This window comes from Engraulis encrasicolus, chromosome 10 (genome assembly GCF_034702125.1).
Source record: "Engraulis encrasicolus isolate BLACKSEA-1 chromosome 10, IST_EnEncr_1.0, whole genome shotgun sequence".
Lineage (NCBI taxonomy): Eukaryota > Metazoa > Chordata > Actinopteri > Clupeiformes > Engraulidae > Engraulis > Engraulis encrasicolus.
In genome coordinates this window covers 35487838-35513023 of record NC_085866.1, presented here as the reverse complement: position 1 = coordinate 35513023, position 25186 = coordinate 35487838, and the positions used below count along the sequence as shown (strand labels likewise).

The following is a 25186-nucleotide window of genomic DNA, read 5'->3' as shown; positions in this document are numbered from 1 at the left end:
AAATTGAACAGGAAGCTTGCTCATCATGCTTATTGCGACGGAATTCACTTGCCGGAAGTACATTGTAGTGTGATCAGGAAAAACAAGTTGTCATTCTACATTGAAGTCTGTCAGCCCTAATTTTTTACTTTATCTTCTGTATAAGGTAAGTTGTTGTAAATTATGGCTTTGAAATGGTAAATACTGGTCGTATTCTAAGAAGAACATTGATGGACGTGCTCAACAATTATAGCTGGCTAACTCCAGTCCAGACATCATGACGTTGGCTAATGTCTAGCATAGGCCATAATGTGTGTATGGAGATGGAATTACTTTTTTGTCTTTTAAAGAGTTCATAGCTAGGATTTAACTTGTGCTCGATCTTCCTTTACTTTGGGGAATACTTAGTAAGTGGTACAGACCTTGTGTAGTCAATAACAGCTGTTATCATCATCGTGGGATGTGACACGTATACTTTAAATCTAGGTAGGTGTGTGCCATAGTTCATTTAACGCTACTTTAGAACAAAGTGTGACGGCAGCCTTTGGTTGTACTTGAAATTTTAAGGCATTTGAGTCATGCATCATCATCCTACTTTATTTGAAATGATTGGAAAACTGATCAGCTGAACTGATAAACGCCAGGCTAGTTTAAGTGCACTGCAACGTAATCTTGGAAGACGAGAGATGGTGCTGTTGCTTCACTGTTTCGTGGACTCAACGCCACTCTGGTGTTCATGTCTACGACGGGTTAACAAAATTTCACACCATCGCATGGGATAAGTGACGTCCGAGTGAACGGCCCTAGGCACCGTGTTCAAAATAGCCTTGTTTGACAACACCAGAACGGTCTCTCCTCTATCCTCTTATGGTTTCCCAGGCGTGCCCCCCTGTCCCTGTCAACCGCCAAGAAGGTTTACTCAAGCTGGGAGAGGAACTGTCAGTACTTACTCCTAGCTCACTAGCATTTTGAATGCATTCATTCCATAACACAAGCAGGAATGGATGATCAGGTGCCTCCTCTCCAACATTTCTCAACCTGCAGGCAAGAAAGGGGCCCTAGTTCAAACTTGCACAACAGGACTAACTGCCCTCATCACAAGAGTCACGGCACAAGTACTGCCAAGTTGTTGCACCCAATGTGTCTGATCCACATTGCGCCATTATTGACCTATGGCAATTTCATTAGAAGGCTAGCTTATTCCAAAACTACTCTTTGGAAATGGCACTGGAACATTTCGCAACAGTGCCCTTGAAAACGGTTATCTTTAGGAATTTTAACAATTAAGCCATGTTGACATATTTGGACGTGATGCCCTGTGAATGATTTGGCAACCAAAAGTGGTGTTTTTCCTTTAATTTAATTCCTTTAATATGTGCCCCTGTCATCCCCTCAGAGTCCTGGTCACAGAGCGCCATGAGTCTGCAGTGGACGGCTGTGGCCACGTTCCTGTATGCGGAGGTGTTCGCTGTGCTGCTGCTCTGCATTCCCTTCATCTCTCCCAAAAGGTGGGCGTCTTTGTGGGCCAACAAATTAAAGGAATAGGTCGGTATTTTGCATTTGGGACCTTAATTATGGTGTATCATACACTGAGCTACCCACCTGTGTCACTTTTGTTTGATTTGAAGCCTTCCGTGAGATTTTGGGTTTGGGCGATATCCACAAACCACCATACAACGGGAGTCAGCGGGGCACAGACTTTAAATCCGTCGTACACGCATAAACAGTATTTTCTTATTTTGTTTAGGGTCATACAATTACGTTTCCGCCTCATTTCAATATTTAAATCAGCTGGCGAGATAAACAGGCATGAGAGATGAGAGAACCCACGTCGTAAGCGACGTAGGGATTTAAATTCGGATTCCCTCTCATGCATTTGATAGTCCAACTTTAACTTTTAAAGCACGTTTGCACTCGTCGCGTAAAACACATGGAAGTCACATAGCCTCCCACATTGAGCATAGTCTCTGCCGTCTCTCGACCCCTAATTTGAAGCAATGCCAGAAACTTTTGTAGATGACTTGCACCGTACAGAAGGTTGAGGGTTAAATAATATGTTTTAGCTGTTGTGTGTGCTTATAAAGCCATAGACAGGCTGTTTGCATGTTGGAACCATTTAGGCTCGCCTACAAAGGCTGTCTTTCTCTGCATAGACTTACTAGAGCAGTAGACAAATGTTGTGCTTGTGATTTTTAATTCGTTCACTGAACCCGGGAGATTTAAATATTGAAATGAGGCGGAAACGTAATTGTATGACCCTAAACAAAATAAGAAAATACTGTTTATGCGTGTACGACGGATTTAAAGTCTGTGCCCCGCTGACTCCCGTTGTATGGTGGTTTGTGGATATCGCCCAAACCCAAAATCTCACGGAAGGCTTCAAATCAAACAAAAGTGACACAGGTGGGTAGCTCAGTGTATGATACACCATAATTAAGGTCCCAAATGCAAAATACCGACCTATTCCTTTAACTCGTATGACATACTTAGATATTTAATTGCACTCTCAGAAGAGCAGTATTTGTCCGACTACAGTTACTACAAATGTAAGGCTGAATCCAGGCCTTCATACACACGGGCAGCAGAGTACCGCTCTTGACGGTATCCATGATGGAATCCAGTTCAATTGTAAGATATTATGTTATACTGTTGTCCCTATTCAGTGAAGTAACAATAAATGTTTTTAATGTCACTGCTTTATCTGATCAACCTTTGCAGCACCATGCGTAGAAAGCACAGTGCGTCTGTCTGTCTCTCTCCTTGATACAATAATCTGAGCCAAAACATTTTATCTGCTTGGTTTGTTTACTGTGTGTTTATCTCGGTGGGCGGTTCTATTTGTTATGTCAGAAAAGGGACCCTATGCAAGGCTGCAATGTAGGCCAATGCATCTCTTACAGGAACCCTAAAATCACTTTAGTGTGCTCTTGATTTCAACCTTACGTCAGACCTACTCTCCTGAGAGTCCCACCGGTCCGAAAACTGAAAAACAAGGGGATGCAGAAAGATGCGGATAATCTAATTGAGGTGGTCCAGCCTGGCTTTGCATGTGGCTGTTTGAATAGAGAGGCGGTAATGAATTTACTACTGTGAAGAAGATTCCCATGACCACCCTACGCATGTACAGGTTGCTAGGATATCGTACATTAAAAAGGCTCTTTTTCCCAGAAGTGCTAAACTTGCTTAATGCAAATGTTTTGGCGTTGACTCTTTAAAAGGCCTAGAGCGTTTTTTTTCTCCCTTCTCAAATCAGTTATTTATCTCAACTGGTAAACATGTTTTTCTCTTGGTGGCCCTCGTTTCTCTCCCTTGTTTGTCCGCCTCCTGAGCAATAAGCTTAGTTTTAATTTACGTGTGTATCAACCAAACTCTCAGTCATGCTGTTTTGTTTTTCTTTGTTTGCCCCTTTCAGATGGAACAAGTTCTTCAAGTCCCGTTTTGTCCAAATGATCACATATTATGGGAACACTGCTTTCATGGTGGCCATCGCTATCCTAGTGTTCCTGCTTATTGGTGAGTGCTCAGCGCTGACGTTCATGTTTTTGTCCCACAATGAGTTTTCTAGAGTGGAATATGCAAATTTTCCTGAAATGGTGATGAGAAATGTGTCTGTGGATGTCTGTGTGTTTGTGCACTTGTGTGCATGTATTTGTGTTTTTGGGGAAGTGGTAGGGATGCACCGATACCACTTTTTTGAAAACCGATACAAGTACGAGTACATTAATGTATGTACTTGCCAATACAGAGTACCGACCAACATAAAATGAAAATAAATGCATGGCCTTGTTTTTTTTCCACCGGTGATATTTTTTACTCTCCATTTCCATGTAGATTTAAATGTTAGTAAATGTATGAGGTGGAATTTTTTCTATGCTGGTTTCAAGTCCACAGAATGTGACAAATTTTGCATTGTATCGTGTTATAGCAGTATCGTGCCTGGTATGAGCAAGTGTTTAACGAGTATGAGTATAATGAGCAGTATCTGTGCCGATACCCAATACCAGTATCGGTATTGGTGCATCCCTAGGAAGTGGTGACCTGGTGGTTAAGGGATGCATGAATTCACAATTTGCCGTGTAGACTTAATTAATAATAATAATAATAATAATAATTGTATTTGTATAGCACTGTGTCATACAAGGCATGTAACTCAAAGTGCTTAACAAAGCACTTTGTTGTTGTTTGTTAATTGTGTTATCACGTGTGTGTGTGTTGTGTGTGTGGTTGATGCGTTGCAGATGCATTCAGAGAGGTGCGTAAGTACAGCGTGAAGGACACTGTAGACCTCTCCGCCAGCCCGGGGGCCCTCGAGCACATCCACATGAAGCTCTTCAGGGCCCAGAGGAACGAGTACATCGCTGGCTTCGCACTGCTCCTCTGCCTGTGAGTTCCCTCTTCCCTCCCCACTCATAGTCCACCTACAGGACCTTAATGTGACGTACCAGCATTGTAATATGGACCATGGAATACAGGCCACCCTTATGCCTTCATCCATGGCTGAAGGGTAGTTGAGCAAGGCATCTAACCCTACACCTGTAGAGTAGAGCATGACATGGGAATGGATTTTCACTCCCGTCCCATCCCGGTCCCAGAAAAAAAATCCCATCCAGTCCCGTCCCGTGGGGTAAAAGAAACAAATCCTATCCCGTCCCGTCCTGAAAAGAATGTCTCCCAATCCTGCCCACTCCCACTCAAAATCCATCCCACTCCCGTTTCATAGGCTTTTTTAATGAAAAAATAAGCAAGCATTCCCGCTCTCATTCATTTTTATTCCCGCTCCTGCCCGCTCCCATTCATCTTTATTCCCGCTCCTGCCCGCTCCTGTTCATCTTTAACATTTTGACTCCCATCCCGCGGGAATCCCGCAGGACACGCGGGACCCACGGGAATTCCTGAAAAATGTCATCCTCTACTGTAGAGACTGTAAACAATACCCTGTACCTAGAAGAACTAATGCCTCTTTTCCACTGCCTGTGTTCTGATAGGCCTACAGCTTGACACAGAGCGACTCGGCCACCACCTTTTGCTTTACGATTGAGCTGTGTCGTGCCTATTCGAAAAGCAAAAAATGGCTGCCGAGTCGCACTGTGTTGAGCTGAAGGCCTACCAGAAAAGTGGCAGTGGAAAAGAGGCATAAGTGGCTTTGGATAACACCGTCTACTTAATGTGTCTCGCGCTCCTCTCCCGTGTGAGTGGCCCCGCCCTTCACACTCATTCGTCACTTACCATAACCATCACTTTATGCTGCGCTCTACCTCATGATAAAGAGGTGACATTGGAATATTCCGTATTAACCACTATCGATCGCCAATAGAGCTGAATGGCAGAACCCTCTTCCTTCGCACTCATGCCTCATTGTAGGGCTGGGCGGGAGGGCAACTGTCCCTTCATCCCTGGTGTCCCCTTTTCTCTCTCCTCTAGATGTTCAATCTCTTTTTGTGGCAACGGTTGACTGTAAAGGGGGGCATAGAGCAGTGACATCTGAAACGTCCCTCAGTAATTATGCACAAGTATAGCTTTTTAGGTTAGGCTTCAGTAGGCTGGGCTGTCGGCCATCTTTATCCGCTACGCTTGTGTCCCACTGGCACACTGACGCATTAAAGGGGGTCTCCACAGCCTTATTCTGTTACTTGGCCCACGTGGCAAAGACCCATTTGTTGGCAGATGTATGCTGGCATCTGCAAGATGGAAGCTGGACTGTAATCGGCAGTGGCGCTGGGCACTCTTGGAGTGTTGCGGAGTCGTAAACGGGAAGAAATCAAGAGTAATCAAATGTCAAATGCAATGCACTTCGGCGCGCGTGCGCGTGCGTGTGCGTGTGTGTGTGCGAGTGCGAGTGCGAGTGCGAGTGCGAGTGCGAGTGCGAGTGCGAGTGCGAGTGCGTGTGCGTGCGCGCGTGTGTCTTTATGCTTCTTTGTGTGTGCATGAATGCTTGTGTTTGTGTGTGGAACTTCTGTCTACCCTCTTCAGAGTGCGAGTGTGAGATATTAGACCCTGGGGTATGTGATAGGCTTATGAGAGACACTAGACTCTAAAGTGTACTCATTGACATACACACACACACACACACATACAGTATATACAGTACATTCATACACGCATACAAAGATATCTCATTCACTCATACTCACTCATTTAAAGTACAAACACATGATACTTACACACACACGCATACACACACACACACATATCAGGGTAGTGCACACTCATTTAAAGCACGAACACATGATACGCACACACTGATCTTAGACACACACACACAGACTTATTCACTATCATGGTATCAGCTCTCTCTCGCTCTCTCTGTGTCTCTCCCCTGGGCAGTTGCAGTTCTATAATGGGCGACGGTGCTCAGTGCTAGCATGTGATGTAAGAGGCTGTGGCCCTCACACTACTCTGCTATGCCCTGATTGCTGAAGGACCTTATGGAACGCTGCCTACAGCGCTGCTTCACCTAACATCCCCTCCCGGCTACCCAGCAAGACCACCGCCTCTCTCGCTTTCTCTCTCTCTCTCTCTGACTCGACCTTCAAAAAAAAAGTCCCGATATTGACCCTGTTTCCCAGTTGTTGCGTTCTCTTTTTAAAGAGCTGGATGACCGTGACTCACGGCCCTTGTGGTCTCCCGTCTCTGTGTCAGTGGCTGACTTGGAATGTTTGACAGACAAAGGGTGTGGTGATCTACAGGTCCATGTTCCACAGATAAATCACTTCTGATTCAGAATTGGAACTGAAGAAGTCTTGTAGTGGAAGAGTCGACACATCTTCAAGCTCCAAAAAGGAGTCCAGTGGCCTACAACTAATTACACACACTAATTAGGGCAGCCATGATGGGTAAGCGGTTAGGGCGTCAGACTTGTAGCCCAAAGGTTGCTGGTTCGACTCCCGACCCGCCAGGTTGGTGGGGGGAAGTAATGAACCAATGCTCTCCCCCATCCTCCTCCATGACTGATGGTACCGCCCCGCGGCACTGCTCCCTTTCGGGCACCATTGGGGGCTGCCCCCTTGCACGGGTGAGGCATAAATGTAATTTCGTTGTGTGTAGTGAACACTTGTGTTCTGTGGAGTGCTGTGTCACAATGACAACAGGAGTTGGAGTTTCCCAGTTGGGCTTTCACTTCACTTTAATCTCTAGATGACCTGGACGAACAAGAATCTTTATAGACATTTGGCCCTCAGGGTTGGCCATCTGCAATGCATGGTGGTAATGCTGTAATGATAATCATAATGTTATACATACCACAAAATTGATCTGAAGCCATCTTGCAATCATGTTCAGTGGCTACAATAAATACAGTAGCAGACCAATAACGGACAGAGGAAGTGGCCAAGAAACATCATCCACGATAAGCAATCTTCTGTCCTGCAATACTAAGAACTCAAAGACTCAAAAAGACCACATTGATTAAATAAACAGGACCTGTTATTTGAATTTTTAAGTTTAAAAAAAGAATCGAATCCCAGCTTTAAGAAATCGATACCGTATCGTATTGTTGTGCAGGCTGTGTTTTACACCCCTACAATTCAGACAAAAATAAACCATTATTTCCTTCCATGGCAGGGCAAGGCATGGTGTTTTATTGATACTGCAACCAGTGTAGGTTTCTCAGACGCAACTATTGATTTCTTCCTGCACCCGTCACTGCATCCAACATGACAAATGTGACCCCTATTGTGTGTGTGATTGTTAAGACACTGGTGTGCAAACAGTGGCCTCATCGCAAGATGAGACGGGAGCCTGGAGATTATTGATGAGTTCCCACTTGTGGGAGATTTGCCCTAGTTACTTGCTCATAAATAGATCAAAGAACACTGCATGCTATGTTTTCTCTCTCTCTATCTCTATCTCTATCTCTATCTCTATCTCTATCTCTATCTCTCTCTCTCTCTCTCTCTCTCTCTCTCTCTCCATCCCTCTGTTTTTCTCTTTCTGTCTCTCATGCTCTCATCAGCTCCTTGCTCTCCATATCACATTCTCTATTCTCTTCTCATCTGTCTTCTGTAGTCTCTCTCTCTCTCTCTCTCTCTCTCTCTCTCTCTCTCTCTCTCTCTCTCTCTCTCTCTCTCTCTCTCTCTCGTGCTCCCTCCATCCCTCTGTCAGCCTCTCATCACTGTCTCCATCAAATTCTCCTGTGTCCTCTGTGGTCTCTCTTTTTCTCACCTACTCTTGTTCTCTCTGTCATTCCAGCTCTCCATCTCCATATCTCTCCATCTCTGTCTATTGCTCTGTCCATCCCTGGCACGGTCTGTATCCATTGCCTGTGCTCTCTCTCGCTCTCTTTCTCTCTCTCTCTCTCTCTCTCTCTCTCTCTCTCTCTCTCTCTCTCTCTCTCTCTCTCTCTCTCTCTCTCTCTCTCTCCGGTTGTAAGCAGTGGAAGGAATGCTGACTCTTTAGCAGCGACAGGAGTATTGGTATTTTCCATTCACAAATCTCATCTGGGGTGTAAAGCTGGAGGCCAAGGAGGGCAATTGGTTGGGGTACCAGGTTGCCATCCCTCTCCTTCCTCTCTCTCTCTCCTCTCTCTCTCTCTCTCTCTCTCTCTCTCTCTCTCTCTCTCTCTCTCTCTCTCTCTCTCTCTCTCTCTCTCTCTCTCTCTCTCTCTCTCGCTCCCTTATGCCCCCCCCTTTCTCGCTTGCTCTCTCGCTCTGTGTTAACCCTACTATCTCCTCATCCATTCATGCATCCCTCCTGCCCACGTCTGCATAGCTCTACCATACAGGGACCCCCACTCGTATTCCTCTCAATGGTGGGCCAGGAATAGCTTATAACAGCCTGCCTGGTGACTCTCGGCGCGCCGTCCGCCAGGCCTACTACAGCTATTTGCTGCTACTACCACTTCCCACCTCTTGCCAGCGCCTGGCTGCTTTTGGCTCCCAACAGCCCGGACAGCTGGAGCTGGAGCTGGAGCGTCATGTGATCCGGGCAACTGGTGATGGACGGTATATTTAGCCCCAGGGTGGAAGTCATGCCTTTTGGGCCGTAAGAGGCCACTCCAAGGGGCCTGGGGGGTGTATAGGTGGGTGGGTGTTTGGTGGGCGTTGAGGGGGTTTAGGTTGCACAACCACAGCCCAGCTAGGCATCACTTCATAGGCTGCAGGGGGCCTCTCTGATTCCCCCCAACCCGCACCCCCTGACTGCCTGCCTGCCTGTTCTCATGGTGGCTGGCTGGCTGGGATGACTAACCTCATCACATGCTGGGTGACTGATGGCACGCCGGCAAGACCCGGCATGCTGGGACGCCGCTCACCGTTACCTAAGAAGCAGCGGCAGGCTTTGAGGCCTGTATAGCATGGTGATCGCTCGCGGATGCGTGAACGTGTCTATATGTGTGCATGTATACGTACAGTATGTGTACATGGGTGAGGGATGGTATTCCCCTCTTTAACCCCAGTGTAATCTGAGCGCCAGCCGAGCTGCGACGCGTTACTGTGACAATGACTTCAGAGGAGATATATGGCTTGTCCCCGCCTGCCACATATCCTTACAGTAAGGGGCGCCTGTCAGCTGCCGGCGTTCCGCGACCACTGACTCGTTACACATGTGACTTTATTTGGCAGTTAAGACAGATTTGTTATTGTAGTGTGTGTGTGTACGTGGCATCCGTCGACTGTGCAAGAAGCTCAGTGTGCAATTAAGGTCAATCGTGTCGCATATGGCGAAAACGATGAGGGAATGAGGTGACGTGTCCACGGGATCGTGTTGAAAACATGTGTCTCTCAGCAGCAGCCCGCCCGCCATGGTGGTCTGGTCTGGTGGTAGCGTGCGCGCTCACCGCTGTCATGCAGGCTGGAGAGAGCAGCTCGCAGGCTGACCTGACTGGTTGGCTGCCTGGTTGTTGTTGCGTGTCATGAAATAGAACATCGTAATGAATGTTGGAGGGACAATAGCAAACTTAGAAGGGTGACGTAGTGTTCCATCTAATTTACCTTGAAAATCACTGTGCAAACTTAAGTTAACTTTTAAAGCTTGCCCCCCCTTGATGAAGGCCGAGCCATAAGTCGAAACATGCTGGCAGTTTTGGACAAACATGATTAAGCCTATTTATTAATGCTCGCTATAATTGCCTCTGTACACTTCATACATTTTTCGGTTATCCTTCTGACAAAAGACAGAGGGGGTGTCGCGCCAGTAACTCCAGTCCTTGTGGGTGTGTTGGTTCCAAAGCGATAATCCACATAAGCAAAGAGCTTTTTGCTTTTTGCACTGAGGAAGGTCTGGTCACCGAAAACGTTCTGCACTTTTGGGTAGCACTTTTATCACTTGTACATATGTTAAGCAATAAACCAATTATTGCATCGGCTGCTGGGAGTTCCACTCTTTGCTTCTGTCGGTTATCCTTCTAAAATCTTTTATGAATATTTGACACATTCCTCCTAAAAGAACTGTTATAGCTGGGCCATGCGTGTAGGCCACCCTACTAGACACACGCATGCCATTTCAGCTCTGCCCATGAAAGCTCAGAAGGATTTAGAGATCGTGAGTTTGTGATTGGCAATCCAACATACTCACTTTGTTGTCCTCAAGCATTAGGCAAAAAATAGTATTGTGTGTCCTTAAGTATATTACATACAGTGTACCGTATGTAAACAAATGGTTTCAACTGTACAAATAATATAATGTCTAGTTAATTAGATTTTATCAATCTTGCATTTGCTGTGGAATGAGTGTTCTCATATACTGTCCAGGAACTCACCCCCCTGTTTCTTGCTTAATGTCAATATGAGATGCAAAACATGACGAGTAAATGATTTGATTTACTGACTGTAGAAAAAAATCTCTGAATGTGTTTTCGTAAGTCCTTACCCTCGCAGCGTTATAACCCCATAGTTAACATTTAGATTTCTTGAAACCAAGGTGCGCTTTCTCTGAACTGTGATGCCCGTCACGTCACCATGTAATCAAACCTCTTGGAGTGTTTGTTCCTTCGGATGAGTTAAAGGTTTATGATGTCTGAGATGATATTTCATCAATCGCGTTATAAATATTCACCTCGAGAGTGTGAGTGTGCCAGTATGAGCTACAGTAACAACTTGAAGGCTGTCCAGGATTGTAAAAATAGATAAGTGCCCTCCATTATTATTGGCACCCCTGGTTGAGATGTGTTTTTTAGCNTCCAATTATTATTATTCTTCTCTAAATAATATGGGACCTTAATGGAAAAAAAGAGAAAAATCAAACCTTCAATACAAGTGCATTTATTCAGTGGGGAAAAAATCCCACATAAAGAAATAATTATTTGACATGAAATAATGTGTGTCACAATTATTAGCACCCCTGTTGTTAATATTTTGTACAACCCCCTTTTGCCAACAAAACAGCACCTAATCTTCTCCTATAATGTTTCACAAGATGGGAAAAGACAGAAAGAGGGATCTTAAGCCATTCCTCTTTGCAGAATCTCTCTAAATCATCCAGAGACCTGAGTCCTCTCCTCTGTACTCTCCTCTTCAGCTCACCCCACAGGTTCTCAATGGGGTTGAGGTCTGGGGACTGAGATGGCCATGGGAGGAGCTTGATTTTGTGCCTGGTTAACCATTTCTGTGTAGATTTGGCCATATGTTTAGGGTCATTGTCTTGCTGAAAGACCCAGTGACGACCCATCTTCAGCTTTTTGGCAGAGGGCAACAGATTTTGATTTAAAATGTCCTGGTATTTCAAAGCATTCATGATGCCATGCACCCTAACAAGCTTCCCAGGGCCTTTGGAAGCGAAACAGCCCCACAGCATCACTGACCCACCCCCATACTTCACAGTGGGTATGAGGTGCTTTTCAGCATGCGCATCTTTCGTGGCACACCAGACCCACTTAGAGTGTTTGTTGCCAAAAAGCTCAATCTTGGTCTCATCTGACCAAAGCACACGGTCCCAGTTGAAGCCCCAATACCACTGGGCGAACTCCAGACGTTTGCGTTTATGATTGTGGGTGAGGAAAGGTTTTCTCCGTGCATGCCTCCCAAACAGCTTGTTGGCGTGTAGACAGCGCCTGATGGTTGACTTGAGGACTTTGTGACCCCAGGATGCTACCATTTGTTGTAATTCTGTAACAGTGAGCTTTGGAGATATTTTGATTTCTCTTACCATCCTCCTCACTGTGCGTGGTGGCAAAATAAACTTGGGTCCTCGTCCAGGCTTGTTTACCACTGTTCCAGTTGTTTTGAACTTCTTAATTATTCCTCTCACAGTAGATATGGGCAGCTGCAGTTGAGTGGCAATCTTCTTGAAGCCTCTGCCTGACCTGTGAAGGTCGACGCACATCTGCCTCACTTGTATGCTGTGTTCCTTTGTCTTTCCCATGTTTAAGAGTGGATAAGAGAAATGGCCTCGGTGTCACGTCATATTTATACCCCAGGGAAACAGGAAGTGATGAATTACTAATTAAATGTTCCTACATACTCTGGTAAACTTTGTAAACTACTGTAGAAATGACAGAAATGCTTCAATTATATTTATTTCCTGGGAATTGTTAAGAGTGCCAATAATTGTGGAACAGGTGATTTAATGAAAAATAATTATTTTTTAGTCAGGGATTTTTTTTATTTTCCTACAATTCATTTGAGTTGAAGGCTACATTTTCCTAAAATTTTCAGTGTGACAGTATTCTTCTGCAATAAACACTGAATTTATTTTAAGGCTTTTAACACATCTCAACCAGGGGTGCCAATAATTATGGAGGGCACTGTAAGTGCTTGAGGAGTGCTTTGCATCAGCAGAGCTGCCTTGACTATCTAGAAATGAGAGCCATGCAGTACATTTTGTCAAGTGTTTCTTGTCTGTTCTTGCTTTGGGACATCTAGTTGGGTACTTGCGTGTAACTTGTAGCATTGAACCACATGTGCACCACACAATGTTATGTTTTTGTGGTTCATCGTGAACAGTTGATTCTGTCCGTGTCTCATTTGTTTTGCCGTTTTGTTTTGTCAGTGGAAATGACTGACAAGGACTGTCAGTGTGCCAGCATCCAGTTGAGGGGTTTCAATCCATTTTTTGTGGATGTCATCTTAAAGTATTTAGCGTCACTCTGAGCATGTTTTTGCAAGCATTTGTTTTGCCGTTTTGTTTTGTCAGTGGAAATGACTGACAAGGACTGTCAGTGTGCCAGCATCCAGTTGAGTGTTTTCAATACATTTGTTGTGGATGTCATCTTAAAGTATTTAGCGTCACTCTGAGCATGTTTTTGCAAGCATTTGTTTGCATCAAACACACTCAAGCATTTTGTCATTGTGTCCGACTCCGCTGAGAAACATCAGGCTGCATTTCCCAAAAGTCTTGTGGCACCGTTATGTTAATCTACGCGACTCCATATGGCACATTGTAAACATGGTCCATTTTATAACTTTATTTTTTATGTTGTGTTATTTATTTATTTTTATTTGTTTTCATCTGGTTTATCCACCAGGTCATGTAGAACCCACGACCTTCTCTGCCTGTTTATCCCTCCAGATAGGTCACTAGGGTTTAGCCTGCATCTCTTTGGGTGACACCGATACCTGGCCTTGTTTTCCTGTGACTTATCTGTGTGTGTGTGTGTGTGTGTGTGTGTGTGTGTGTCCGTCCATTCAGGATTCTGAGGCGCGTGGCCACCCTGCTCTCCCAACAGGCCACTCTGATGGCGTCTAACGAGGCCTTCAAGAAGCAGGCGGAGGGGGCCAACACCGCCGCCAAGAAGTACATGGAGGACAACGAGAAACTACAGGATGTGAGGGAACTCGGACACACACACACACACACACACAGACACACCAAGAAGTACATGGGGGACTAGCCTACACACACGCAAACGCACAACAAGAAGTACATGAAGGACAATGAGGAACTGCAGTAGGTTATCTGAGGGGAATAGCGTTAACGCATATGTGCGCACCCTCTCAAACACACACACAAAGAAAAGCTGTTGGAGGTGAGTGAATCGCAGTGTAACACAAGTACACACATGCATATACACACACATTCCTATACATGCATAGACCGAGACTCTCTCCCGCGCACACTTAGACAAACTTGCACAGTCCATTGGGTATTCTGCGAAGAGGGTTTGGTTACTATGCCCTAACACACCAAACACAAAACAGACACAAGGAATCCTCAGCCTTGCACACTGACGGACCATACCATAGGATATTTAGAATAAATGGTTTTAGTCAGTCATTAACCCATATGAGTGCAACAAGTTGCAATCTGAAGTAAGTCTCATGACATCACTCACTGAGCAGATCAAAGCCCTGCGCACCGTAAAGAACACTGGCACTGCACTTTAGAAGTCCATCATGTGCTGCTGCACTGGCGTAACGAAGTACTTCAGGCCCCCCTGCAAGCTACCAAGAATGGGCCCCTGAACGAAAAAAGAGGGCCTAATATGTGGAGGGGGCACGTTTCTTCAAGTCATGGGCCCATATGGGCCCCCCCATCTCGTATGGGCCCCCCTGCCTCACTGGGGCTGCTGTTGTATACTTTACGCCCCTGTGCTGCCAGAACACGTTTCAGCTCAGCTCCATAGTTGATGGGACAGCTAAGTGATGAGCAGAACAGGGGTCCTCAACTGGTTCTGGCCTAGGGACCACCATTCAGAGTGAGCAGTAATCCGTGGCCCACTGTGTTTGTGTATTTGTAGCAGTTAAACTGCATAGCAACTCACAGACCTCCAGCAATACTGCCACGGACCACGAGTGGGCCACGGACCACTGGTTGGAAACCCTTTGACCTAGAGCACAGAACAAGAACTGCCTGCTATCGGGCACGGTACGGATTGCAGAGAGCATCATGTAATAGGAACTGGTGCTCTTTCAGAGACGGGCACAGACTGTTGCCCTCCCTTTCATTGGGACAAGGGAGGAGGGCATGGCGTGCATGAATGAGAAGTGCCGTGGTCAGCATTAGGCAGACTGGCAGGTGTGCCCAACCGCACTGTGGTGTGCTGTACTGCACAGCAGCTCTCCGGGAAGGTGGCAGCCAGACATTCCTTGCTCAGCACGGTGGGTTCTATCTGTGCTCTCTGCGTAATGCCATGTCAATCTGGCTCACCAGAGGGCGATGTTGCACACTTGGAAAATACAGAATTTGCACAGAATGCATCGCGAGGCACAATCGTACTAATTTTTCTTGATCAGTAAGCAAAGGATATTCCAACCTGACACTCTGTGTTTTGTATAAAACCACTGCCATCATGGAAAACTCTGTGTGATTGTGTTCTGTGTATTTTGCTACCTTTTTTGGTCTTTGCTGACAATGTAGCCTTGGCAATGCCGGATATAGCCTGCTGCTGCTGCTGCTCCTGTTGACAGTTGCACATCCTATGCATTGTTGATGGCTGCACTATGACTGGGGCATGTTAACAGTGCAAGATTTGTGCACGCAACCCTGACGAGCTCAAGAAGGATAATATAGTTGTCAGTGTGTACTGCTTACTTTGTCAGCTGTGTTGGCAATGCAACCGCAAGCATGGGAGGTATTGAGGATTGATACGGCATTGCTGAAAAAAGGCAATATGCAGCAACATAGATGAGATGCAAAATATACAAATAGATAATTAAGCATCAAGTTAGTTGAAGACCAAATCAAGTGAGCTGAAGACAGAAAATGGGATAAGGTTTATTTATAGTGATTAAGATTAAGACATTATTTAATTCTAGTCACTCAGAGCAGCTGACTACACACAATGTAGGATTGTTCAGCCCTAAATGTCTCACAGTGATCTTGGATTCTGTGTCTGCGTATTACAAAATGCATTAATTTCTTTTGGGAACAATAACGTTTCTGCACTCTACTTAAACACTACAAAAATGTCAGACATTCCCCAATACTTATACTCTACTACTAAGTATGTAGGCTTCCTTCACTTTTGCCCTACATGTTTCTAGGTGAAAAGGACCATGACCCCCTCATCCTCATGTGCAATCAATGATGGTGTGTTAGTATGCAGGAGCTCTGTCCTAATCCAATCTATTCAAGCAGATTAAGAGTGCTTACTCCTTATGCAATGGCATACCGTCATGAGGAGTTGGTTTGTGCTTTTAGATCTTCGATAAAATGATCTCGGCCAGCGAATTAATAGATAACAGGAAACCAAAAAGATGGACCACTGAGTGAGTTAAGTCCATTATACTATCACTTTGCATCTGTTAAATGTGACACTTTAATGGGAAGTAACTATTGTCAATTTAAACTGTTAACACCACACTCATGACTAAAAAATGCCAGACATGAATAATACTGTGAATTTTGAAGCACTTTAAGAATTTTAAATGGACGCACTTGGATCCATTTTTATGGCCAAGCTTAAGACCTTCCCCAGGGCACAGTTGAACACAAGTGGACTGAAGTGTACTACAGGCATAAAAATGGAATATGTAGTAACCATAGAATATCTTATCAGGATATTACTGCATATCTAAGGAATTGTATCTAAGGTTTCGCTTCAAATCAAGCGGTGGGCTAGGGATTTTTCTGTCAGTAATGAAGTCATGCGGCACGGTCCCTCCTGTTAATGTAATTTAGCTAAGAATATTTATAGTAATTTTTTTTTGTTTAGTGAATAAATGAATAAGTGCAGCCCAGGAGAGCAAATGGTGGGCCATGGATGTTGTTTACCAGTCAGTACTTGGTACCACCTGTAATGCAATTTAACTATAAGGCATTTCCTAAAGACCTATTTTGCACATTATATAAATGATTGATGTGTGGAGCACAGGAGATCAAATGGTGATGCGAGGATCTTGTTCTTGGTCAGTAATGAAGTCATGCTTTATGGTTCTTGTAGTAAAAGGCGTAAGGCTGAGAGCATGTGGCCAGCTAACTGATGACCTGCGAGGTGTGTAAAAGCTGTTTGCTGCAAAGCCTCACTTTAGCATACAATCAGTCCTGTGCCATTGTGATGTAACAGAGGACATGCGTTCCATAAGCGCTTCTTCTTCAGCGGCGTGTTGTGATGCCCATGCATTTCATTGCATTGCAGTGCAGTGCACCCTGATCTTATTACTCAACGCGCCAGGCAGCTGTCACAGATTGGATGTGTCTAGGGCCATACTGTTCTGCACGGGTATGCGGTGCGCTCCTCTCACCTCGACCCTCCTCCACCTGATCTCCTCTCCTCTCCTCTCCTCTCCTCTCCTCTCCTCTCCCACTTTGACATCCCATATTCATAACGGAGAATGCTGATCTCCCAGATTGCTTCTCTTCCCGGGCTAGAAGGTCGTCGCCACCCAGCCATCCAGCCACCACGTGAAGCGTGCACATGCTGCTATTACTCATGTCCTCATGCGCTGGCGGGTTGGGCAGGGAGAAGGAAGGAAAGATGAGGGGAGAGGGAGAGGGAAGGCAGGCCGGGCCGGCCGATCATAATGCAGGAGCGGCACCATAAACCAGCAGGCAACCTGATCAGTGGCAGCCCACAGCAGAAGAGGCCATGAAATCTTATTTCGGGCTCTTCCTGTGACCGGGACGGTGGGAGGAGGTGTTGAGGGGAGGGTAAAGGTGCAAGTCACCTCAGAGAAATCTGTAGGGAAGATCTGATTTATCTTTTTTGAGTGCCTCATGTCTTGACACTTGTGGGGTGGTCGAAAGTTCCTCGTGCCGTTACAGTTGGTGTTGGGTACGACGGCACGGGGAACTTGGGGAACTCTGTACGACCTGATGCTGCTCCACGTGAGGTTTGTTGATGCGCTTGTTTACTGCTGCGTAGTCCCACGGGACCCTCTGGAATTCCTGAAAAAATGTCATCCTCTACTGCGTACCCCTCGGTGAGGTGGCTGCGAGGTTTTGACGAGGCACCCTACATCTGCAAAGAATTCTATGTGCAGGGTGACAAGGCATCCTACAAGCGGATTCCAAAAAAGTTGGGACACTTTTGTGAATAAAATCAAAATGCTGGCATTTTCAAAACATTCAATCCATGCATAAGATGCACAATGGCACAAGGTCAACATAGGAACAGTTAAAATGAGGCAAAAGCATTGTTTTGAGGGAAATATTTGGTCATTTAAAATTTGACCCATGCAACAAATCTCAAAAAAGTTGGGACAGGGCCAAAAAATGTTGTAATAGTTGGATAATTCTAAAAATAACACAAGGAGGAATATTTTGAAAGGAACTATATTGACTGCCAACATGAATGCACAAATAAAATACCACCACAGAGAGGTTGTGGCACACAGTAGCGAAGATTTTGAGGGACTAATTACTGATCTATTACACAGAAAGATTGAATTATCAAAATTGCAGGCATATAAGGCCTATTTCTGTAATGTAGAGTTCTGTAAAATCATTGCACGAGTTATGAGATCATGACATACCAATCGTCAATAAGCAAACTATGACACTCCAACAATGACAGCTGTTGAAAAAATGACCATAAACACAACACTTGATTAAGGCACATGATGCAGACATTAAACAGTGTTGCAAGTAGCAGAGCTCATTCTAAATGGACATAGGAGACATGTGAAACTGTCCTCTGATTACAGAATGGAAAATATTTCCTTCTTTTTTTTAAAATCATGGAGTCATGCACCCTCCAGGTTATGAAGAAAATGAATACTTCAGCTTGATTTAGTGGTCAGTCTGAAAGACAGCATATATGATGGTAAAGGGGTGCAGAGATGCCTTAGTTATGGTCTTCTTACTCATGTAGAGCATTAAAATGAGGGCTGAATGATATATTCAGACTTTAAACAGCATACATAGCTACCAAGGCATTATATTTTGGAGCACAGCCTTTAGATATTGCCCCACAATGATGGCAAATTTCAATCTCTACTATGTTCCAACAGTATGGTTCCATCCTAAGAGTAAACAGGTGACAAAATTGTTTTCTTGCAGTCAGGATATGCCACATATTAGGTATAACAATAAGGTAAACAAGTTGAAGAACACACCTATCAGTTGAGCTGCTGAAATCATGTCTCGCATATCAAAATATCTATTTTTTAAATAAAATCATGACATCAGTCAAAGTATTTAAATGTTAAGTCTCCTCCCTTGTGTTGTGTTTAGTCTTATCCAACATAACAAGCATTTTATTGGCCCTGTCCCAACTTTTTTGGAATTTTGTTGCAAGGGTGAAATTTTAAATGATCACATAATTACCCCAAAACAATCATTCTGCTTGGCTTTAACAACTGATAAGTTGTCTATACACATGCTCTACCTTATTGACATTGAAAGTTTTGAAAATGCCAGCATTTTGATTTTATACACAAAATACCAAGTGTCCTAACTTTTTTGGAATCCGCTTTGTACATCTGCAAAGAATTCTAACATTGCCTTAACCCCTAGGGGTGCTGTTGTAGCATGCTGTAGCATGCTGTAGCATGCTGTAGTAGTGCTTTTTCTAGGGTAGTTTGCAGTGTACAACAAAAGTACGGGACACCTGCACTCGTGTGACTGTGCTGCCATATTCATGTGTCCTCCACTACGCCATGTATGGTTACATGACTTGGGATGCGGCGATTGACCTGCGTCATCATCATGCTGTTGATTCCGAGGAAGATGGATCACCTTTATGATTAGGGGGTCAGCTTGGAGTTGAAATCATCACACAGAAATTGATCAGATTCTGTATGACGATGAACAGACATACCCCTGATTGATCAGTTTTCAAAATGCATTATCAGAGGATTCCATTACAGATTGCTTGAGTGAGCATACTGACCTTCAAACAGGCCATAGTATGCAATAATCCCTTTTTTTGTGGTGCTTTTTTGTCTGAATGGCTCTAATACAATGTAACATGCGCTTGCTTTTATTATATTGCTTTACACTTCGCTTACATTTTCTTTAAATTCTTTTTTAGAGGATAACCCCTTGAGATTAGCGTCTCATTTTCGAGCTGGTCCCCAGGGGTCCTCAATCCAAATGTCCAAAGTTACTTAACCCATTGAGGTCTAAAGGGTGGTTTATGCCTCCGGCCCAGTGTCCCTGCGTCGTAATGCAGTGAGCCGCGCAGTTAACGTAGTGAAGCCCCCCCCATCACGCAGGTACTCTGGGGCACCTCCCCAAAATTGTGTCTCGACGCAGGGAGCGACGGCGTGAAAGGGCGAAAATAGGTCTCTGATTGGTCCTCTCGACCAGCCTGCTCTGTCCTCGAGTCGAGAACAAGCGCTACTTCCTTATTCTAACTTTCGTCGGTCTACGGACTGTGAGCTCTTCATTAAATAAGTTGCCCGTGCTTTGTTGTTTGATTTATTTACACGAACCAAAGACAACACATGCGCGTGCAAGTTACGACGCTGAAGTTATTTGGACAGTTGAACAGTGGTTCCGAGGTGGAGGAAACATTCCGCTTCGTCCTCGACAAATGAGCCACTTCTTTGTTCCAAACTACCACTGTGGCTGCCAGTGCGATCAAACATGCACGTGATATAAAGATTTAATGTTTCATTTTCATTCTCGTCGAGTCTGTGATGCTAAAAAACAACCGACACGTCTAGTTTACTCTTTGTATTGAAGGCAGTTTCAGCGTGGAATGACATCGCGCAGACCGTGCTTCAAAACAGGGCATAAACCAAAATTAACTGCATCATGGCTGCGACAAGCTCACTCTGTGGCACAAGTAGGAAGCATAACCCGCCCTTAAGTGCCCTTGAGAGGGCAATTTGACATGTCTCCAAAAACAAATCTGTAACTCTGAGTTTTTGTCATTGAAACACATAAGTTACGCCATTAGAAACCTCAGACCTTCCAGATTTCAAATATATATATATTAAATAAATTATATAGCTGGCCCAATTTAAAGAAAGTGAAAAGAAATCTTCGCATATTCTGTACTCTCTGCCTGTAGCAGCCACACCTATAGCTATTCACATGTAAAGTACCGGTGCTTGAGTGGCTATTCAGAGGTGACAACACGCCCCTTTCAGGTAGGGTAAACACAGCAGACGTAGAGTGACAGGGGGGTTGGGGCTATCAGAGCACATGGGGATTGACAGGGGGGTGTGGGCCATTAGAGGGTTAAAGGTTACTGCATAAAGTCCATGAGGAGATGTGGGGTTAGGTGCCTTGCTCAAGGGCACTTCAGCCATGGATGGAGGTGTAGGAAGAGGTAATGATGGGATTCAAACCTGCAATCCTTTGATCTTAAGACCACGTCCCTAACCATTAGGCCATGGCTGTATTTTTTTACAATAACTATAAATCTCGTAGCATAATACGGGATTTTATGGGCCATCAGTCATTCATTTTGGCATGTAGGTTACTGTACATGCAAACTTTGTTCTACCTTTTTTCATGAGCATGTTTATATGACCTACATACCTATACTTGATGGAACTTGTTGAAAAAGAGCATAATGTGGGATTTCTTGCGGCATCAGGCATTAATTTTGGCGTGTAACTAGGTCATTGACCCCATTTACATGGGACGTTTAAGTTACTTCAGAATTAACTACATTTTAATTCTGTATAAAAGATGAGTCCACTTTAACGTCATGTAAACACTTTACAATTTGGAACGTTTTTCGCAATTAAACTTAAGGGGGTGGTTCATTCCTTTGTTAATTCCCAATTACTTTATCCCTCTATCATGAAGATATTAATGCTGCCATTAATTCAGCTGTTCCACACATGCTCATTGCTATGCAAGGAAGCAAGAGGCAAGGACGAAGATCCAGCATGTGCATCTTCGATCCAATCGAAATGTTTCTGATCCACACATTTATTCGGAATTGTAATCCAAATTATTTATTCTGATTTAAAAACATGTTCATGTGACAAGTGTACCTATAAAAAAGTTACCTTTTTTCTACCTTTTTTTCTTTTGCATACTTTTTTGAGCTCATGTGACAATGAAACATCTTGTAAGCTTGTGAATACCAAGTGGGGAAGTTGCATCTCCTTTTGGCTTAACCAGTGAAAGTCATTTCCGAGAGTTCTTCCGAGAGTTGCGGTATACATACCGGTATACTATTATAGTATCGTATGGGACCACAGCAGCCACGAGCATTCAAGCACTGGCCACATTACAGTGCTGTCTTCCAGCTACGTGTAACCAAACGCCCACACAACTAATTTTGTCACGGCCACATCATTGCTCATCATGCCAGGCTCTGGTTGCATCCATGGCACTACACGCACTTAATACTACATACAACACGGGGCCTTACCAATTAGTTTCAAAGTTACTTTTGTGCATTACTGTTGAAATGCAGTATTGCCAAAGCAGAAAGCACACGTGTATGTACTACATATTGAACTTTTACCAAATAATATTACAATAGCAAATAACATTTATAAACAGTTCTATTTAACCCATTAGTGGAACCTAACGGATCAATAAATTAGCAGAATTATCCACACCGTTAAAGGTAGGGATGTAAGTAAAATCGGAATGTATCGATGTATCGGAAGTATCGGCCGGCGATTTAATCAAATCGCATCGTATCGTGGGGCATTCTTAAGAATCGAATCACTGGCCCCTGTGCAATGCCCTAGCTCCATAACACAATAGTAGTGGAAAAGTGATTGGAAAAAAATCGAATCGAACCGAATCGCATCGTATCGTGGGGACTTCTTAAGTATCGAAAAAAAATCTAATCCCTGATTTAAGAAATCGATACCGTATCGTATCGTCATAAAGGCTGTGATTTACACCCCTAGTTAAAGGTAAATTTACATAGATGCAGTAGCCAGTGTGTTACACAGATGTCATTCCCAGTCTTTAGTGGGTGAAATTCTACATGTGGCAGTCTAAGCAAGGCGTACTGCATTTCTTCTAATCAGAGCTCTTTTAATCATATCTATTCAATCAGTGTAAACGCACCTTTGGCTGCTTCCTAGACTAGCATGTCAGTTAAATGAGGTGAGGTGGATCTGATCTGAAGACCCCTCTGCCTGTTGTTGCTCTCCCTCGAGGACTGACACACTCTTTGATCTCTGCTGTCAATAACAGTGGTTAACCGTAGTTTTTTGTTTTGTTTTTTAAATATTACCTAATGTAAAAATGGTATTGTTTTTTTCCTTTGACTTTTTATGGGGTTTTAGAAGAAACTGGTCTGTCTTGATGAGTAAATCAGACCGTTGTGGTAAGATCTGCTGCTGTTTTGACATGATGATGAATACAAATTCTATTAATATAATTTTGAAATATCACAAAAGTATATATCTGCTATGAGAAGACATTCCTACCATATTTTATGACAAAAGAAAAAAAGTTTAGTCTCCATTTTTAGGTTTGAATCACAAGCCCGAAACATATAAAAAATAAATCTGACCCACTTACAATGCAACTGTCGTATCGCCCTAGGGAGACCTTAACCTTATTCTGTTGGAAATGATTCCGACAAGAGCACCTCTCTCCTGTAAAGCTCCTGCTAAAAACCACTCATGGCTGCATTATCCCAGACAGACGAATAATGTCCTCGGGAACAGACTTAGCACGTTGTCCGATTACTTCAGTATCAAAGACAGGCGTAGACATTCTCATTCCTTACATTCTTTACACAAGTGTTCTGTTTCTGTGTGTGTATGTGTGTGTTTTTCTCTCTCTCTCTGTGTCTCTGTCTGTCTGTGTTTCTGTGTCTGTGTGCATGTATGCATGTGTGTGTCTGTCTGTGTCTGTCTCTCTGTGGTTGTGCATCTGTGTGTCTACATGCATGTGTTTGTGTGTGTCTGCACCGTGTTGTGTTGGTGAGTGTGTTATCTCTGTCCTGGCACTGCGCTGACTGTATGGATGACCCAGTTTGACTTGCTATCAGGTTGTTTTAAGTGGACGCTATCTTAATCTGCCAGTCAAATGAAGCGTCAAAAGGAGTGGCATTGCTTTGGCTGTGACCAGTGTTTGTTTGCATGCTCCAGAATTGTCTTGACATTGAAACACATAGAGACATTTGTTGAAACAGTAGCCAGGACATTTGGAATATGTTAACAACCATGGCAACATCTCCCCAAGACTAATTTCATGACATGTTTCATTTTGACCTTGTGAGCTTGCTGTCCACTTGTTGTGTTTACTCCTGGTAGCCATAGTAATTTATGAATCTTTTTTTCCCCAGTCTTGTACCCATACAGTACTGTACACCCTTGTGTAATTCCTGTCCTAATCTTCCCATCGGAATGTAGAATAAATGTCCCAACATCCATTTCACCACCAATTAACTGTGTTCAGGAGTAAATACTATTATTATGTGTTCTACTGTACATGACCTAGGCCCAATGACTGTGTATGGAACAGAAGTTGCACTGTCCTTTTTTTCCCACTACCTCCCCAGAAGTCCGACTGCTTTTCTAAGAAAGCATTCATTTTGTTGGGATGGATGTTTGTTGTCATAAACAGTTGATCCCTTGACGGTGTCTTGTACACAGTGTTTTGCTTGTAACCGCATCTTCAGTGGAACGTTCGAAGAGCTCGTTCACATCCGGGAATCCTGGAAAGAAAAAAGAGAAACATGACACTCTCACCTTATTTCCTGGCCTTTTACACCAACAACCATGCCCTTTCCTCCCCAGGGAGCCCCTGTGTTATTGGAGTGTAGTAGTAGGGGTGGCAGGGTGGCTGAGGTGGAGGGTTGACTGAGAGTGGAGTCGAAGAGGCCATTCCCTGACCTTCTCACTTTTCCTGCATCAGTCTGGTCCTGGCTGGTTATTGCCGGTTGGCCTGTGAAGTGTAGTCTCTCTGTTCCCCTTGTATCAAGAACACGCAGAAGCTTTCCAAGAAGGAGAAACGGCCTCATACCAGGGCTTTGCATACAAGTCTCCTGAGTGCATAGCAGTTGTGCTGATCAATTAGATAGCAGTGTTGAATGATGTTTGCAAACAACATTTTATGCCAACTTTAGACGGCAAACTGCAGGTGGTTGTCTTGGCATATGCAACATTTCACTGTGGCAGGTCAGGTGTAGGCTTTGCTCACCCTTGAGATGGTGAGGGTAAGGTTAGGCTTAAAGTGATGATGCACCAGGCAGCTTTTTGAGCAGTCCTACTTTGCAACAACAACAAGATAGTGTTTGGACTGTCTATCACTACAACAGTTTTATGGATCAGTAGTACACAGCTTTTATCTGCAGAAAGCTGGGACACAATTGTGTCGTTGCCCAGCCACTTTCTTAAAAAAATATTGTTGTGTGCGACTGCGTCACCTTTAGGCTGCATCCCATATCTCCCTCTCCCACTTCACTTTGCCATCTTCCACTCTGTTCGTAGAGGGGCTAGGGATGCCGAAAATTTAAAAAATATCTTAACCGGTTACTGAGACTCATTAACCTGTGGTTAACCGGTTAACCGGC

General features: G+C 44.2%; 2 protein-coding genes across 2 annotated transcripts in view; both read left to right on the top strand.

The window, feature by feature from the left end:
* The window catches only part of uxt (ubiquitously-expressed, prefoldin-like chaperone), a 228878-nt gene that overhangs the window by 146762 nt on the left and 56930 nt on the right, over positions 1–25186 (top strand). The window lies entirely within an intron of this gene.
* bcap31 (B cell receptor associated protein 31) overlaps positions 48–25186 on the top strand; it is a 35182-nt gene continuing 10043 nt past the window's right edge. Inside the window, exons 1-5 of the mRNA XM_063208714.1 lie at positions 48–145; positions 1376–1487; positions 3392–3492; positions 4218–4362; positions 13540–13675. Of these exons, the coding sequence (XP_063064784.1) occupies positions 1396–1487; positions 3392–3492; positions 4218–4362; positions 13540–13675 (474 nt within the window). The 5' untranslated portion in view covers positions 48–145; positions 1376–1395. The remainder of the gene's footprint in view (positions 146–1375; positions 1488–3391; positions 3493–4217; positions 4363–13539; positions 13676–25186) is intronic.